This window comes from Eptesicus fuscus, chromosome 14, assembly GCF_027574615.1.
Source record: "Eptesicus fuscus isolate TK198812 chromosome 14, DD_ASM_mEF_20220401, whole genome shotgun sequence".
NCBI lineage: Eukaryota > Metazoa > Chordata > Mammalia > Chiroptera > Vespertilionidae > Eptesicus > Eptesicus fuscus.
In genome coordinates this window covers 78,390,201-78,409,611 of record NC_072486.1, presented here as the reverse complement: position 1 = coordinate 78,409,611, position 19,411 = coordinate 78,390,201, and the positions used below count along the sequence as shown (strand labels likewise).

Sequence of the window (19,411 nt, the reverse complement as noted above, 5' to 3'; positions counted from 1 at the left end):
AGTCAATGATGTTACACATCCGTTTTGAACAGGACACATTTGTGTTGACTGGTGCACCTTCATGCAATGGCTGCTCTGATGAACACTGAGGGCTGCCTGACAAACCTTCCTTTTCCCTGGATAGGAAACGAAGCTCGAAGGCAATTTAGAGACAATCCTGACTAACTCCCTCTTTTCACTGAAAAAGAAGCAGGATCCCAGGGAGTGTGGAGACTCTAGGTGTTGCCATCACTAAGGGCAGAGGAAATCTGGACTGCAGGTTGCTAAATCCTTTCCATCATTTTGTAGAGAAGCTATGACCCCAATAGTGTGACATGTGAAGTGAGGAGGTTGTGTCGTGGGGAGAGGGTTGGCTATTTTGGAGGAACAATGTATGTGAAACCCCCCTAGTAATTTCCTTAGTTACATGCTTCCTGCCAGTTCTCCATTATGGAAAGAGTATATATGCCCTTCCCTGCCCTCGCTTGATCTAGTCTGATTTGATGGGATTTCAGAATCCTGGGCCTGACAAGAAACTAAGAAGAGGCTGTTGTGTGCAGTGGTTAGGAGGAAAGTGGTAGTCAGACAGACTTTGAATTAGACCCCTTCTCTGCCTAATACCTGTTGGCACTGTGACCATGGGTATCTCAGTACTTTTGAGTCACATCAATGCCCTTATTTTAAAAGTTAGAAAAATAAAATTAGTATTTTCCAGGCTACTTTTGGGGATAAATAAGATTAAGTACAAAGCATTTATCAGGGTGCTTCCTATAGAATATTCAGTGTGTTTATTTTTTAGGTTGATGCTGAGAAGAACCAGGCCGAATGATATTAAAAAGCAAAATTTATAAGTTTATTGTTACATCTGTGAATAGGAGGGCTGAGACCAAAGTGGCGTCAGCAAGCAAGAGTAGGGTGGGTGGGTATTTATATGTCTCTTATGTGTGTCAAGGCAAACAGTTAAGCCGGATGCCTGTCCAGGTGGTTGTGGGAAGTGGGGTCTGGAACTTCTCTTCTTGGTTGCTTAGCTATCTCTTGTAACACCTTAAGTGAGAATAACAGAGAAGGCAGGTGCCCCAAGCGGGCACAATGGAAAAATACTGAGTGCAGGGGAGAAACTTATCACAGGGGATAGGTACAGAATATGCCTAATATTCCAGCTTTTCTTTTTCTTCTGTGAGCTGGGATTGATGAGGGAGGCCGATCTCAGACTTCTGTACCTTCTTCATGCTTAGATGGGGTGTAGATATGTCCCTAATTAGTCAGTGATTGCGGGAGGGGATGATATCTAGTGCAGGTCTGGAATAGCATCATTTCCCCTAAGGACCTATTAGTGACTGCATGAATGTGGTTTTGGAGGAAGAAGGAAAGGGCTCTTAGGATGCACAGGCCAAAGATGTGTGCCAGGAAGAGCACTGGCGGGGAGTATGTGGAGGAATGGGGTGGGGGAGGGATGTCTCCAACTAGAAGTAGAAGCCAGTGGAAGCCAGAAGTAGAAGTCCAATTGAGGTTCTGTAGCCAGGTGTCCCAGGATTCCAAAAACTGTTGTCAGACTTTTGAGACCCTATCGACTTATTTCTTGGCCCCATGTCTTACTATGCTAGACTGGTTGGCATAAAAAACTGCATTCTTCCTCTAGGAATAGGCATAGTCCCCCTTTCTCAGTTGTGAGGAGGGCGAGTCCTCTCAGATTTTGGAGGTTAACTGCTTCCAATGAATCTATCTTGTCCTGGACCGAGACAATATTTTGGGAACTTTCCTCTAGGCTATCTGCAAGATCTTTGGATAGGCTCTGATAGTAGGAAAGGGAGATTTCCAGTCCCCCAGTGCCTAGGCCTGTAGCTATTCCTAGGCCGGCAAGAAGAGGAAGGAGGGCAATGTCTCTCGTGGTCCATGTATAATTGGTGAGAGGAACCTCAAAGGACTGAGTATTAGGGGCAATGTCTATTTCCAGGGCAAGATAGATTAGGGTACAGGTCCCAAGTCAGTCTACTAGGAGACAGAGATAGGTATTGGTGCCACAAAGAAAGATTTCCTGATTTTCTATTTTCAATGGTGAAGAAGTGAGTGAGCTTGTTTTCATTTTCCCAAACAGAAAGAGTTCCAGCTATGGTTGCCCCCATAAGGGGCTGAAAGGGGCCTTTGGTATTGACCTGTGTAGTCCCAGTAATGATGTTCTAAATATATAATTTCCTCTCAGTCTTTATCCAAAATATAGAATGTGTGAGGTCGTGGGAGGGGAGTTGGTGGCAGTTTGATTATAACTGAAAGTTGCAACTTGCCATGAGAAATAGCTAGTGCAGGAAAGGGGTTGCTCTAAACAGAACTGGGAGATATTGGTCATTGGGAAGGTCTCTGAGGTGGTGGGCCAGGCTGAGAATCGAATGGGTTTTAGAAAAGGGGCTGTTTGGGTGACAAAATAGCTAGGCCAGCTGGAGGGAGGCTGAGGTTGAGAGTGAAGTTGCATAGGCATTGATCAAGATGCCCTAAACCTTTCCTGCAGGGAGTGCTCTGTTGATGCAAAGAGGTGCCTGATACACTAGGACAGTGTTGGTTGTTACTGGTCCTAAGAGGGGACTTTATTTGATGAAGGTTTGTGTATGTTGCTTAAGTATTACTGGAGCAACTGAACGGCTCTGCCTGTGAGTGTTCCTCTTGTCCTTTCTGTAATTTGGAAGTTATAAAGTTAATCGAGGCACGTGAGTTGGAATGGGGGCCCTCCATGTATCTTTTAGTAGAAGGATAGACTGGAGTTGGCCCATGTGTCTAAGGAGTTTGGGACTGATGTGTAGCTGGTTGATGAAAGGGTAAGAAAGAGCCAGCAGTTTCCAATGAGAGTGGTATTGGTGGTTGAGGGAGATATAAAAAAGTAGAAATTACATAAATTTTTCCTAATTTTTCAGTAGCCACCCAGTGATTGTAACACATATCCTTAACTTATCAAAACCTAAAAGTTATCTACATTTTTATCTTCCTCTTATACAACAAATTACTTTGAACATTTTAATTCTATTCCCACCCTCCACCCAATTATATATTATTGTGTATTTTACCTTAATTTTTCCTTTTTATATTTTAGAGGTTGTTTCTATTATTTTGCACTGTTTATGTTAATTTAGATTCAATCTTTTTTTAAAAAAAACTCTATTTACTACCTGGGACAACTTTCCACTTGTCTCAAATATATTTTTTAGAAATTTCTTTAATGAGATTGTGCTGGTGGCAGGAACTCTCATCTTTGTTGTCTGCCATGTACTAGTTTTACTCTCATTTCTGACAGATATTTTCCCTGAGTATAAAGTTTTAATTTTACTATTAGTTTCTCTCAACACATTGCAAATTTGCTTGCCCTGTTCTCTGGCTTCCTTTGTTACTAATAAAAAATCAGTGCAGCCGAATCCGGTTTGACTCAGTGGATAGAGCATCGGCCTGCGGACTGAAAGGTCCCAGGTTCGATTCCAGTCAAGGGCATGTACCTTGGTTGCAGGCACATCCCCAGTAGGGGGTGTGCAAGAGGCAGCTGATCGATGTTTCTCTCTCATCGATGTTTCTAACTCTCTATCCCTCTCTCTTCCTCTCTGTAAAGAATCAATAAAATATATTTTAAAAAAAACAAACCAGTGCAGTTCCAACATCTCCTTGAATGTCATCTGTCTGTTTTTCTGGATGCTATTAAGATCTTCTCTTTGCTTTGATGCCCTACAGTTTCACTCTTATGTGTTAAAGTGTGAATTCCTTCTTAATTATCTTCTTTGGGATTTGTTAGATATTTTTGAAATTCTGGATTAGTGTGTTTCAGAAAAACACCGAATCATTACTCCTTTAAATATTTTCTCTATGGTCTTCTTTTTTGTGTTTACTCCACAAGTATCTTTTGCCTGTTTAAATTGCATTCTGGCCTTTTTTTCACCAGAATATAATGAACACCATAAACTGATGAGAAAAAATAGATACAGAGACAGAGAAGCATGGAACAGACTGTCAAATTTCAGTGAGAAGGCAGGGTGGGGGAGGGGGATTAAGAGATCAACCAAAGGACTTATATGCATGCCTTTAAGCATAACCAGACACTAGTGAGGTAAGGGCATGTGCTGGGGCATGGGGGTGTCCAGGGGGAGGTCAGTGGAGGGAAAAAGGTTACATGTGTAATCCTTTATAATAAAGAGGTAATATGCAAATTGACCCCCACACCATCACAAGACGGCCACCACAAATCATCACAAGATGGTTGCCCCACATTGTCACAATATGGCCGCCCCCATGTTGTCACAAGATGGCCACCACCATGTCACAAGTGGCCAGCAGGGGAGGGCAGTTGGGGGGACAAGGCCTGCAGGGGAGGGGAGTTGGGGGAGACCAGGCCTGCAGGAGAGGACAGTTGGGGGCAACCAGGCCAGCAGGGGAGGGCAATTGGGGACAACCAGGCCTGCAGGGAAGGACAGTTAGAGACAACTAGGCTGGCAGGGTAAGGCAGTTAGGGGTGACCAGGCCGGCCGGGGAGGGCAGTTAGGGGCAATTGGGCCAGCAGGGGAGCAGTTAGGCATCAATCAGGCTGGCAGTGGAGTGGTTAGTTGTTGATCAGGCTGGCAGTCAGAAGCAGTTAGGGGCAATCAGGCAGGCAGGCAGGTGAGCAGTTGGGAGCCAGCAGTCCTGGGTTTTGAGAGGGATGTCCAGTGGGATCAGGCCTAAATGGGCAGTCGGCCATCCCTCAAGGGTTCCCAAAATGGAGAGGGTGCAGGCTGGGCTGAGGGACACCCCCATGCATGAATTTCATGCACCAGGCCTCTATTCTCTATATATAAAGAGCCAGGGTCCATAATGTCCAAAACAACCGAATAGACAACTGAACACAGGAAGTCAGTCAGACTGCTGACACTGCAGGTGCAGCTACCCAGCCCTGACTGCCAAGCAGGCTGCAGATCAAGCCCAGAGAGAGGCCTGGAGAGAGAAGCAGAGTCTGATCCACAGCCTCTGTGGCAGCTGTTGATCAGCCCTTGCCTCTTTCTTTCTCTCCAGGCCTCACCAGCAGCTGTGGGGGCTGCTGATCAGCCCCGCCTCTCTTATCAGGCCCAGAGACACTGACTGACATAGAAACCGACCAATCATAGCCAAATCTGGGTGAAGTGCAAGGAGCCAATGGCTGCCTAGGAGGCAGAGCTTCCGGTGCTGAGTGGTATAGAACTGACCAATCAGAACCAAATCTGGGTGAACTGTGAAGGCAGAACCAAAGGTGGGGTCTGAGGAGGGGTTTTAAGGGCAGTAGCTGTTTGGTGTAAGGTGTAAGAAAGTGGTTCAATTTTTTAATGACTGGCTTGTCAGTATAGTGCTTATAGCTGGCTATCGGTCCAAATATAGGGCTTATGTATTTTTGTCTGTCAAGAGCATCTCCTCCTGATGAAAAAGACTTGAAAAAGACTCCCCCCATTTAAGCAATCCTATCCTATATAATCTATCTATACTACTAAAAGAGTAATATGCTAATTTGACTGGGTCGACTGGCCATCTTCTGGACGTCCGACTTTCTTCCAGAAAAAGCCCCATGATGGTGGGGATTGAGGCAGAGGCTGTTAGGGGTAGTCAGGCCGGCAGGAAAGGGCAGTTGGGGGCAAGATTAGACTGGCAGGGAAGGGAAGTTAGAGGCAATCAGGCAGGCTGGCAGAGGGGTTAGGGGCAATTAGGCAGGCAGGCAGAGGCAGTTAGGGGCAATCAGGCAGGCAGGCAGGTGAGCAGTTAGGAGCCAGGGGTCCCAGATTGTGAGAGGGATCCCTGATTGGAGAGGGTGCAGGCTGGGCTGAGGGAATCTCCCCCTCCTGTGCATGAATTTCATGCACCAGGCCACTAGTATACAATATTAAACAATAAAATAAAAAAGAAGTCACTGATGTTATTGAGAAGGTAACCCTTTGGGGTTTATGGTAAAAGTTCCCTTTGAAACTCCTTTTGAATTGGCCCACCAGGCCTTTGACTCTCATGTCAGTGTGGCTTTGAGGAGCAAAGTTTAAGTCCTCCATGTTTGGTAAAGTACACCCAGCTGCTACACTTCACCTATGGATCTGAGTTTTTTTTGTGTTTTTTTTTTTTAATTGATTTTTTTACAGAGAGGAAGGGAGAGGGATAGAGAATTAGAAACATCGATGAGAGAGAAACATTGATCAGCTGCCTCCTGCACACCCCCTACTGGGGATGTCCCCGCAACCAAGGTTCATGCCCTTGACTGGAATTGAACCTGGGACCCTTGCGTCCACAGGCCGATGCTCTAACCACTGAGCCAAACCAGTTAGGGCTGGATCTGAGTTTCCATGTTCACTTTGCTATGTGACTGAGAAATCTCATTTTATTGCCTGCTCATGCATGCTTTTTTTTTAAAAAAAGTAATATTTTTCAATATTTTTAGCTGACTTCAAGGGATGGTTAATAACATAAATACCTGAAAGAGAATTTTATTTGTATTTGTTTGGTTGTTTTTTCCCCTGCTTTATGTTTCACTTTAGGGTAATTTTTTACTGTTATCTTTCTTCTCGTTCTTTTTCAAATGTCAGTTCTCCCTGTTCACCTTTCATATTGAGAATAAATTGTTAGATGAGCTACCTGAAGGTAAGGAGTGAGGGTTGTGACTGCAGGCTTTCCCTGAGGAGGCAGGGCAGGAGAGCTGTTATGTCAGAATGCAGATGTTTTCCTTTGGAGGTGCTATAATCTTTAGAGAGGACCCCTCTTTAAGTGTGGGACTCTGAATTGGAGAGAAGAGAACTTCTATAACATATCTTTTGAGGGGGCCCAATTTAACCCACAACAGTATGGATATACCAGAATTTGTTTATTTGATCACAGAATCAGCTGTCTCATATTTACATCTTCAATTCATTCCTTCTGTCAGGTCAGGTGTCCCATTGCATTGTAGCTGAAATTTCTGGAGTCCAATCTACTGGGTGCTCCAGTCAACACCTGTGGTCACCTCAGCTCCAGAGAGATCCTGTTGACTGTGAATGGTATTCCCCAGGTCATCCTTCATCCCTGTCTGCCTTGCAGAAACAGATTGAACCCTCTTGTCAATGATACTTGCACTCCCAAATATGGGAGGACATTCTGAGAAATAGGCTAACATCAACGGTAGACCACAGACTTCCTGGGGACTGTGGTGTGATGTGTGTGAAAATCATCCTCTGGACTCTTTACCATTTAACTTCCAGTAAAGTGGTATTGATATTTTTATATGCACGAGAAGGTAAGACATGGGTTAGAAAAGGGTGTCAAATTGTGAAGAAAATAGGAAACGTTTACAACACTGGAAATTATTGAAAACAAAACTGCAAAGCCTTTGAGGTTTTGAGTTTCAAAAGATGCAGAAAAACCCCTGGTGAAGTAGCTCATTTGGTTAGAGTGACATCTTTCTACCCAAGGTTGCGGGTTCATTCTCAGGTCAGGGCACATATGGAAGCCACTAATGAATGCATAAATAAGTGGAACAGCAAACTGGTTTCTCTCTCAATCTAAAAAAAAATCAATACATTAAAAAAATAGGTGCAGAAATAGACAGGAACTGACAAAATCATATGGTAAAAAGGCACCAACAGAAGGTAGTGTGACAATTTTGGGTCCATTTTACAATCAATCTACCATAACTGAATATCCTAGTTATATCCAATTGTACCTAAATGGCTGCAATTTCCCAGCTTTATTAAATTTTTATTTATATAAAATGAAATTCATTACTTTCTTTAGTAGATTCAATAATCAATGTTGTGAACATATTTCCCACAAGTCTTGGTATTTCCAGTTAACTTACATATCTATACTAATAAAAGGGTAATATGCTAATTGGACTGGGAGACCTTGCGGATGTCCTTCCGGACAAAGCCATGGTGGCGGGGCCGAGGCAGAGGCAGTTAGGGGTGATCAGTCCAGGAGGGGAGGGCAGCTGAGGGCGATCAGGCTGACAGGGGAGGGGATGCGGGAAAGTTGGGGGCGATCTGGCCAGCAAGGGGAGGCAGTTGGGAGTGAGCAGAACAGCAGGGGGTGATCAGGCTGGCAGTGGGGGACAGTTGGGGGCAATCAGGTTGGCAGAGGGGCAGTTGAGGGTGAGCAGGATGTCAGGCAGAGTGGTTAGGGGTAATCAGGCAGACAGGCAGGTGAGCAGTTAGGAGCTAGCAGTCCCGGATTGTAAGAGGGATGTCTGAGTGCCGGTTTAGGCCTGATCCCTGTGATAAGATCACAGGGATCAGGCCTAAACCAGCAGTCTGACATCCCCCAAGGGGTCCCAGATTGGAGATGGTGCAGGCCAGGCTGAGGGAAACCACCCCTCCATCCCCCATGCATGAATTTTGTGCACTGGGCCACTAGTATATATATATTTTGACATGTATATTCATTTTATATTAGAGGCCCATGCATGAAGAGATTTGTGCAATAGGCCTTCCTTCCCTTGGCTTCCAGCACTGGTTTTCCTCTGACACCTGGGACCCAGGCCTTTGCTCTGGCCGGAGTCTGCTATCTTTGCTGCAGGCTCTGGCCAGAGTCTGCCTTCTTCGTCTTTGCTGCAGGCTCTGGCCAGAGTCTGTTGCCTTTGTCTTCGCTGCAGACTCCAGCTAGAGTCTGCCATTTTCTCTGCAGATTCAGGCTGGAGTCTGTTGTCTTTGTCTTTGCTGCAGACTCCAGCTGGAGTCTGCCATTTTCTCTGCAGATTCAGGCTGTAGTCTGTTGTCTTTGTCTTTGCTGCAGACTCCAGCTGGAGTCTGCCATCTTCGTCTTTGCTGCAGACTCTGGAGTCTGCCATCTTCCTCTTTGCTGTGGCCAGAGTGCCACTCCTGTAGCTTCCGTCACCCTCCACCCTTCCTCTCATAGTAGGCATCCTGCCCCACATGGCCACTCCTCGTCTAGAGCAGTTGGGTGGCTGCCAGATTTCTCCTTCTAATTTGCATATTCCCTCCTGATTGGCTGGTGGGCGTAGCAGAGTGATGGTTAATTTGCATGTTTCTCTTTTCTTAGTGTAGATTTTATTTTATTTTAATTTTTACCTTCTGATTGCTTTCAACCATTTTTCTCACCCTTGCCTCTGGCAACCACCAGTACATTTTCTGGATCTATGAGCTTGTTTTTGTTGTTATGGGGAAAAAAACAACTGTTGGCTGCATGAGGTTTTGGTTTTAAGCTACTATCCATTTCCCTAAAATGAGTTCTGTTTTTTGTTAATCTTCACCTGAATATATTCCTCCATTGATTTATAGAGAGAATGGCATCAACCAAAATGTGGGCAGAATCATTTACTTTGTCTGGGGTTTGGGGTTGGGAGATGGTCAAAGGCTCCATTTTTGTTGAATGAGCCCATGAACTTGAAATGCCCATGAACTTGAAATGCCCATGAACTTGAAATGCCCATGAACTTGCCCAATGGGGAAGCTGAATGGGATATAACAGTTCAAAATTCTGAGGAGGGTCTAGGCTATGAGTACATACAAATGCCATTCAAAGCAATAATTTACTGAATGGATGGGGAAGGGCAACCAAAACCAGAGCTGAGGAAGCACTTGAAATATGTTCCTGTAGAGAAGAAGCAACAAGTAAAAATGAAACTGACAGTTGGGATGTGATGAGAAGTGTTGGGAAATAGGGAAGGTGAACTCAAGTAGCAAGTTTATGGGGAAAAAAACAACTGTTGGCTGCATGAGGTTTTGGTTTTCAGCTACTATCCATTTCCCTAAAATGAGTTCTGTTTCTTATCTACAGAAATTCAAACTACGATGGCAACTCAATTGGACATTACTCCTTTCAACTTCAGTGAACCCAGGACCGGCCCTGGTGAGAGGGTGCTTGGGTTCCCCAGGCCAGATGGGACGGAGGGAACCTGGCAGTGGGTTCTCCTGTGCTCTCTGCCAGTCTTCATCTGAGCAAGAACAAAATACTTCCAACCCCATTTCTTATTTTCTCTTAATTGACTCAGCTTTTCTCACGAACCTCTGCACTGTCTCTTCATGACACAGCATAACCTCTAAGAGAAATATAGGTTAAAGTATCCTTACTGATCCCAGGCTAATGAGGTTTCTTATTTTCACTTTCAACAACGTGGACACACCAGAAGGGCCAGTTGTAGCCTCTCTGGTTGTTACTCTGCCACTCTCTTCAGCCTGAGAGAAGACTGGAAGGAGGAATGTGAGAGGAATTGATTAATTCAGGTCCTAATTTCCTTGCTCCTGGAGGCATGTTTTGGAGGTAGAAGCCATTTGGAAGTAGAAACTAACAAATTCAACAGACTGGCTCACTCAGTTTCTCATGCAACCCTCCTTTTACTTCCCTATCTATAGAAATCAACTATATCAGTTGAACTTTTGCTGGTTTGGTACCACACCACAGCACAAATTAGTACCCTAAAACCTCCACCATTTCTTTGGCAATCAAGTTGGTAGACAGATGGGAAGTTTCTCGGTCTGGGCAAACTGGGCTCCTCTCAGTCAAACTTGCTCATGCACTGGTGCTAAGCTGGTGGTTCAGTTCACAACTGGATAATCTTTATTTTCCAGATTAAATTAATTGGGGTGACATTGATTAATAACATTATATAAGTTTCAGGTGTACAATTCTATAACATATCATCTGTGTGTTGCATTGTCTCCTTCCATCACCATATATTTCATCCCCTTTACCTGCTTCAACCGCTTCCCACCCCTCATTCCCTCTGGTAACTGTCATATTGCTGCCTGTGCCTATGAGTTTGTTTGTTGATTTGTATTGTTTGTTCCCTTGTTGCTTTCTATTTTATATCCCATATGTAAGTGAAATCATATAGTTCTTGTCCTTTGTTCACCTGATTTATGTCGCTTAGCATACCGGTAATGCTTTCAAGATCCAGCAACTGGATACTTTTGAATGAATAGTCCCATGGCCATGTCTGGTAGTTAGAAGGCTCTTTGGTAGGTTAGGGTGATAGGAATGACCGGGTCTTGTGTCCTTCATCATCAATCAATTGCAGGGTTCTGAAGACCAAGAGACATCAAGACCCAGGGCATCAGCACCTTTGGAGTATACTAGCATCATGCATCTACTGCCCCATCATCCAGAGCAAGTCACAGGGCCCACCCAGATGCAAAGGGTGGAGAGACAGACTCAGCACCTTGTGGGAGGAGCTGCTGATCTACATGCTAAAGAGGCATGTGTACAGGCCTGGGATTAATTTATGGCCATTTCTGCGGTCTATCACAGACTGCCATATGCTATGGGCATTTGCAAATGGTTGTAGTGTTGGAGGTGGTCTTTGGTTACTTTTCTTTTCACCTCCCATGATTTTCCTACATCTCTCTGGATGACCAACTAATGCCCTTCGGTTGGAGTCTTCCAGTGTGAAATAATCTGAAATCCCACCCACATTTTCTCTTCATATTAGCCATCTTGTAGCCACTGCTCTCTGCTTCTAGAAATTTACTTTTCCCATCTCAGAATTGTGGTGATCAAATGTAGGATACTCTGCCGTTCTTGGATTAGTAAAAACTTCACCATAAAGTGTGTGGGTCATAGGGAATAACTACTGATTTTTTGGAAGCCAGAGTGGGGGGTTCTGCAAAATTTCTATTCTGTTTGTTTGAAAAATTTGAAAAATCATTCTAATGTACAGAATAGAAAAAGAGGGCACAACAGAACTAAAGAGACTACTTAGGGGATTGTTGAGTCATGGATGGTGATGGTAGCTTAGGCTAGTATGATGGTCTTCAAAATGGAGAGAAGGGGTCAGATTTGTGAACTTGCTGATTGGTCAGATCTGGAAGGTAAGGGAAAGAGAGGAATCCAGGGAGATTCCCAGCTTTGTCTGAGGAACTGGGTGAATGGTGATGATATCTCTGAAAAATAAAATGGAGTTTATAATCATGTCAGCAATATTGTCAGTGTGGTGATGCATGCATCAACTCAAAGCAGAGACAGGTCACTTTAATACAGGTTTCTTCCTGCAAGAGTCAGTCTTACTCAAGGGCTGTGCTAACAGGGTCTTCTTTCAGGGAGAAACAGGCTCTCAGATGTGCTTGTCAGTTGACTTCTGTGGTCCCAGTCTGTGCTCAACAAATCCTGAACACTTCAACTCTATAGAAACATTGAAGAGATAAGCAGAGAATTATCTGGAAAGAGCTATGTAGATGATTTGGCATTTAACTTAAGACACAGTGATCTTTAAAATATCATTCAGATGATAGGCTATGCTGTTATATTATTAACTTCCAGGTGTCTTAGGAAGTAGACATGTCTAACCAAGTGAAACTAAAAAAGTGTATCTCCACTAATGCTACTCTGTATGAGTTGTTATTACTATTATTTATATATCAAGGTATTTTAGAGTAACTCCAGAGAACTGTCACTACTTTCTGAATAGAATTCTTCTAAATATTAATTTAAGATAGGAAAACTTCATTATATTTCTATGTTTAGGTCATAAATTAAAAGTAAGGTATTTTGTTCTTCTGTGGTTCAGAATCCCTGAGAAGATGGATACATATGTGAAATATGAAGGAACACATTGCCTTTCTGCCATGTGCCCTTTACTCCCTTTTAGGGTGGGATGGCATGACCCACCCACCTACCTGGCTTCTAATGGAAAAAAAAAAAGTTCCATTTTGGATATAAATTGGGGGAAGGGGATCTTCCACTGTGATGTACCAAAGTCAGATTTTGTGTTACTTCCTACATTAGCTTATGCAGAACAGCTACCAGCAGTGGCTCAGAGTTCTTTCTTGAATAATTGTGTGCCTTCTTCCATGGGCACTTAGCTTCCACAGGTCAGAGAGAGCAGCTCAAGGAACTCCTAAGAAGTTGCTGGCATTCCCCAAGTCTTTAGGAGGGAGGTGAGGCCCAGGGGTTCCACAGACCTCCTGTGAGTGCAGAGTGTGCTCACTGACAGGACACTGGTGTGCAAGAGAGAAAAACCAGTGGGCGGGGCCTTTGCATGGGAAAAGATTGGAAGTCAATCTTAATGCTGTGGTTTTGTTTCCTGATGCCCCAGGGATTGGAAACCAAGACCCCAGAGATTCACAACTGCGACTTATCTTAGTGGGTAAGACTGGAGCAGGCAAAAGTGCCACTGGGAACAGCATCCTTGGAGAGAGAATGTTTAATTCCAGCCTTGCAGCAAAATTTGTCACCAAGGTCTGTGAGAAAGGGAGAGCACATGGAATGGGAAAGAAATTGTTGTTGTGGACACACCTGGCATTTTCGACACTGAGGTACAGGATGCTCACACCCAAAGGGAGATTGCTAATTGCATTCTCCTGACCTCTCCCGGGGCCTCACGCTGTGCTCCTGGTGGTCCCACTGGGCTGGTACACAAAAGAAGAACAAAAGGCCATGAAGAAGATGCTATCAATGTTTGGACCCAAAGCTAGGAGATACATGATTCTGTTATTCACCCGGAAAGATGACTTGGATGGCATGGAGTTCAACAATTACTTAAAGGAAGCCCAGAAGGCATTCAAAATCTGATAGAGCAGTTCAAGGATCGTCACTGTGAGTTCAATAATAAGGCAACAGGGGCTGAGCAGGAAGCTTAGAGGGCACAGCTGCTGGGCCTGGTCCAGCACATGGTGAAGAAGAACAAGGGAGGATGCTACACTAATATGTACCAAAGGGCCGAGGTGGAGATTCAGAAACAGATTCAAATGAAACAAGAACAATATAGAGCTGAGCTGGAGAGAGAGAAAAAGCAATTAAGAGAGGAGTATGAAGAGAAAATCAGAAAGCTGGAGGATAAACTGGAGCAAGAAAAGAGAAAGGCAGAAATGAAGAGGGAATTGGAAGAAAGGGAGATTTTCTATCTAAAAAGGCTGCAAGAAGCCAGAGATGAAGTTGAGAGTAAGCAAGATACTAGTATAATTGACATACTCTTGAGCTTATTTGATATCGCTTTCTCTATTTCCTCATTTCTTTTTGACGATGATTAAGCTTTTTGAAAATCTGTTTCCTGCATATTTTCAAGTGTTCCTTTCCATATAACTCATTCCCCAAAGTCAGTTTCTGTTTCTCAAATTCTCAGGACAGAGGTGTTTAGTAAAGTTTCTTATTGGCAATAGGTAGATATTTGTTTGATTTATTTAACAGGGATGAGACACATTCTCAATTTGTAAAACTCCAAAGTAGAAAGTATGGATGCTTCCTATCTTCTGAAATCTGTCTTGGAGACAGAGAAAGGGAATACAGGAGGCAAAAATACAATAATTCTCTAGATTCTTTTTAGATTGGCACATAATCTCTGCCTGTGGCTTCTACTCCACATTTTTGCCTTTAGGATGACAATGATCTTTTTACTCATGTGGTTAAAGAAATCAATAACTTGCAGTAGGTAATTAATAGCTGGAGATGCTTATAGAATTCTTTCTAAATGAACATAAATTTGTTGAATTACATTCTTTTGGAAGGATTGAAATAGTTCCTTATCATCTGCCCACTCAAGAAAGAAGAGTTGTCTGAAAAACAGATTTCTCAGAACTGAACTACGTGAAATTCCAGAAATACTAAAAGACAGAGATTTAACAGCTAAGAAAAGAATGTTCAGTGTATTCAGATGTTTCCGTAGAAAGTCTTTGAGCAACCTCAAGATAACCACTTTTCTGAATAACTAGTTCTCTCCTTTTCTTATGAAATTAACTGTTGCCACCACACCTCCATCACCCCACACCTTGATTACTTACTGCTAGGTGGGTCAGCCCCACACTGCTTCCCCTTCCCACTTCAATTGTTTGCTTATTATTACTATAATAAAACTTTTCTATTCTCATATTTGTGCAAAAGTGGAATTCTTTTATTTTGAGAAATACCACTAATCCTATATAATAAAAGAGAAATATGCAAATTGACTATCACTCCAACACACAAGATGGCTCCTCCCATGTGGTCAAAGGTGGCTGCCCCATGTAGACAGAAGATGGCCACCACAAGATGGCCAGCAGGGGAGGGCACTTGGGGGGGACTAGGCCTGCAAGGGAGGGCAGTTGGGGGCAATCAAGCCTGCAGGGCAGGGCAGTTAGTGGTGACCAGGCTGGCAGAGGAGGGAAGTTGGGGGCAACAGGGCCTGCAGGGAAGGGCAGTTAGGGGGGGACCAGGCCAACAGGGGAGGGCAGTTAGGGGTGACCAGGTCTGCAGGGGAGGGCAGTTAGGGCAATCAGGCTGGCAGGGGAGTGGTTAGGGGGCAATCAGGCTGGCAGGCAGAAGCAGTTAGAGGCAATCAGGAAGGCAGGCTGGCGAGCAGTTGGGAACCACCAGTCCTGGATTGTGAGAGGCATGTCCGACAGGCCTAATAGGATCGGGCCTAAATGGGAATTTGGACATTCCTGGAGGGGTCCCAGATTAGAGAGGGTGCAGGCTGGGCTGAGGGACACCCCCCTCCCCCATGCACAAATTTCATGCACTGGGCTGCTTGCATTTCTTATAAGAATGCAGAGATGAGTTTCACTTTTTGTTAAAACTACAAGATGATTTTGGAGCTCAGCTTGATCTACCCCTAAGATCTCTCTCATTTCTCCTGAAAGCTTTGTTAATGTAAAAAAAATTGAAACCTGTAAAGAATTTTTGTGAGTTTATTTGAGCCAAACTGTCAACAATTGCCAGGAAGCAGTATCTCAATGGATTGACATAGTGCTCCAGAGAATGGCAGACTTTCATCTATTTGTATACATTGCAATCAAAGGAGGAGACATAGGTGGGTTAAATGAAATCCATTGGAGATGGATTAGAGCGGAAAGAGAAGGCAAAGAAGGGAAACCTCTGAGATTGGATATAAAATAAAATGATAGACACATACTTAGGTGGGTGCAGGATAGTCAACAGTCAACAATTAACATGATAACAATAACAATTACAGACCCCAAGTGGTCTGGAAAAAGGTAAGTTACAAGTTACCCAGACATTTCAAGGATATGTTATCATAGACACAAAAATATAGATAGGCTCAGTTAAGATAAAGTTTGACCTTTTCAGTGAAGGTACAAGCCTAGGACATAACTACCCACCATAACTGCTTTTAGTTAAAGTTTAATTTCAGAGCATTTTTGGTGGTTACTTTAGGTCCCTGAGTTTACAAGACTGCCATTCAGGCCTTCTCTGAGTTTGTCAGGTTAGCATGTGGCCCCTTTTGTCCACACATCCCCCTTCTGGTCATAAATCAATCCAAAGGATACACTGATGACCAACCTTTTGGTTGGATAATGGAATCCCACGGTTCTAGGAAGGCTTATTTGTGGGAACCTCTTTCACATCTCTCGAGGTTCAGGGTTCCGGTTTAGGGTTCAGGTTTTGAAGAAGGCTGCACACAAATGAAAAGAGACTAGAAACGTATTAATTTGGGAATATTGGGGGCCAGGCGGGAGCCCACCTCTAGTGGGAGGACTACTCGATGTTCTGGCTTTGCTATCCCTTTTATTGAGACTATGGGATACACCCATAGGCCTTGGGCAGGAAACTCCAATAACAGAAATTTACACAAGACAAACAGAGGTGGAGGCTGCTTCAGCTAACAATGTTTCAACTAAGCAGTGAGGGAACTAGCTCTGACCTTTCAGAGCAATGAAAGTTGTTGACAATGATCAATTTCCGGCACTTATTCCAGGATGTGTCAGTGTCAGCATGTCTTGCTGAACAGGGTGGACCACTGGGGATGGGGCAAGATCATAACTTTAGATGGCACTTAAAGTTGAGTTATTATTAAAAAAAAAAAGGTCAGGTAAATGTGAGGCAGTGAGATCCTATATGTCCTTGTTAAAAAGTATTCTGGATTATTTCTAATTTTTTTGAATCACCATGATCCAAGTCTTTTTGCTGTTGCACCTAGTATAACATTTACATACCAGGAACAAGAGTAACAACAATAAAGCAGTAACACTGATTAGGAACAGAAAATGTCTAATATTAGAGAAGGAAGAATCTGAAGGGGCTATTGTTATCCAGAAATTCCAATTTTTCTTTTAGGCAGTTAATTTAGCTTATTCCTATATTCAGACAATATTCATTTAAAATATTCATCTAGATAAGATCCATATATAATTCTACCAGGGGACTTATTAGTGAGGTGCTCTTGGAGAGGTTAGTCCAAGATAGGTCCTTTATAATAGATACAAGAGGCCTGTTGCATGAAGATTCGTGCAAGAATAGGCCTTCCTTCCCCTGACTTCACTCCTAGGCGCCCAGGAGCCTGAAAGTCCTCACTCCCAGCTGGAGCGCCGTTCCTGTAGCTTCCTTCCTCCCCACCTCCCTCCTCATAGCAGGCATCCTTTCCTGCCAGCCACTCCTTGTCTTCATATGCACATTAGCATATTTGTTGGGTTAATTTGCATACTCACTCCTGATTGGCTGATGGGCATTGTGGAGGTATGGTCAATTTGCGTATTTCTCTTCTATTAGTGGAGACTAGAGGCCCAGTGCATAAAATTCAGGCACTGGGGGTTTCCCCACAGCCCAGCCTGTTCCCTCTCAAAGTCCAGGAGTCCTCAGGGGATGTACTACTGATGGCTTAAGCCCGTTCCCTTGGGGGAGTGGGCCTAAGCTGCAGCCTGGCTGTTGAGGCTCGGAGAAGGCACCCCGTGTGTGTGTGTGTGTGTGTGTGTGTGTGTGTTTGTTCATAAGAATAATTATTTTCAATTCATTTAATCCAAGAGTTAGTTTTGTTTATTCTGATTATCTGCCAGTAGATTTTTCGAATTCAGTTATTTCTTGAAGTTCTATAAATCTTCTTTCAGTTCAAAGATATGACCTGCTTAGAAGCCTACAAGTTAGAGTAAGTCAGAGTTGTTTTTATGGATTTTTCTAAAGACATACTATACCTGCAAATGCATCAGAGTAAAACAACATTCTATTCATGAATGACAAACTTAAAAGTGGCATGGTTATAGATTTGATTATAATGAAAAAAATTTGGATAAAATACTTTGCTTTTCTGAGATATAACATTCCAAGACAACAATTTCTTATAAATAATAATTCCTATGAAATGACATAGAGAACATAAAGTTTGTATATATTTAGATTCAATATATAATTTCAGCAGATAAAAAATAATATGTCAGATTTTAAAATGTGGCACATGGCTTATTTCAAATGGTGTATTGAACATTGAAAATAATTTATAAACCCCTAATATGTGAAATGCACATATCCAGAGTATTGTTGGCAGATGCTGAGACTTATCACGTCTGGCTTGTCTGGTGTCTCTGCCTGGACGCAGACTATTCCTGAAAGTTTCCTGTTTGAACTTGGCTTTGAATCTTTGCAAATTTCTTTCCAAAGCAGACTGAAATTTCTATAATACCATGGGTCTTATATGCCAGAAAATACGGGGGTATATTGATTTCAGAGAGGAGGGGAGAGGGAGAGAGAAATAGAAACATACCGTATTTTCTGGTGTATAAGACCCCCAACTTTTGAGAAGATTTTCCTGGGTTAAAAAGTCATCTCATACACTGGAAAATATGGTATTCATTTTAATAAAATGTAGGTATATAAATAGAACACAGTTATTAATTTTTATTTGACAAAGCTTTCCACATGATTTCAAGTATATTAAATTGACTTAATTTAGTTAAAAAATATTTACCCTGAGAATGAATCCTTGAGTTATTCCAGGGCCCATTAGAATGACTCAAAGTCATCTTTCAGTTAAAAAGTCTTAACATTTTAACTTTGAAAAGATTGCCAAATATACTTAACCAAAAGATTATATCATAAACTCTTTCTAAATCTAGGAAAAAACATATACACTGAGTGACCAGATTATTATGATCTCTGAACACATAATAATCTGGCCACTCAATATATATATTTATATATATACTAGGGACCCGTTGCAGGAATATTCCTGCAAGACTTCCGGCGGGCTTCCCTCCTGCCACCACCACCTCTCCCACCCCCCTACCTCTCCCGCTGCAGCGGGCGGGGTGGGGAGAAATGGGCGGGGCATGCTCCACCTACCCCGCCCTCCCCACCATGCCCACGGCCACTGCCACTGCCGCCTCCTCGGCCACGCGCGCCAGCACTGCTGCACAACCCGACCTGCATGCTCAACCCACCGCGCCTGCCACCGCCTCTGCCTCCATGGCCACATGCACCACCACTGCATGCCCCACCCCGCACGCACCGCCAGCGCTTTCCCTCCAGCAGCCACCTTGCTTTCCACTTTCCCTCTCTCTTCCTTCTATGCTGTCTTCAGTCTTCACTCCTCCCTCCCTCCGAGTATGCAAATTAACCACCATCTTTGTTGGATTAATTTGCATACTTGCTCTGATTGGCTGTGGGCATAGCGAAGGTACGGTCAATTAGCATTTTTCTCTTTTATTAGTATATATATATATATATATATATATATATATATATATATATATAATGTATATTAGAGGCCTGGTGCATGAATTCATGCATGAGTGGGGTCCGGCCAGCCTGGCCAGGGGGAGGAAACATGGGTGGTTGGCCAGCCTGCCTGCTG

General features: G+C 43.4%; 1 protein-coding gene across 1 annotated transcript; it reads left to right on the top strand.

Annotated features, from left to right (window-relative positions):
- Nucleotides 1–9,713: 9,713 nt before the first annotated feature.
- On the top strand, nucleotides 9,714–13,886 carry LOC103301785 (GTPase IMAP family member 4). Its single transcript, XM_008158794.3, is given in 5 exon segments — nucleotides 9,714–9,771; nucleotides 12,953–13,108; nucleotides 13,111–13,226; nucleotides 13,228–13,402; nucleotides 13,405–13,886. Coding segments are annotated over 5 exon segments (987 nt in total).
- The last annotated feature ends 5,525 nt before the right edge of the window (nucleotides 13,887–19,411 follow it).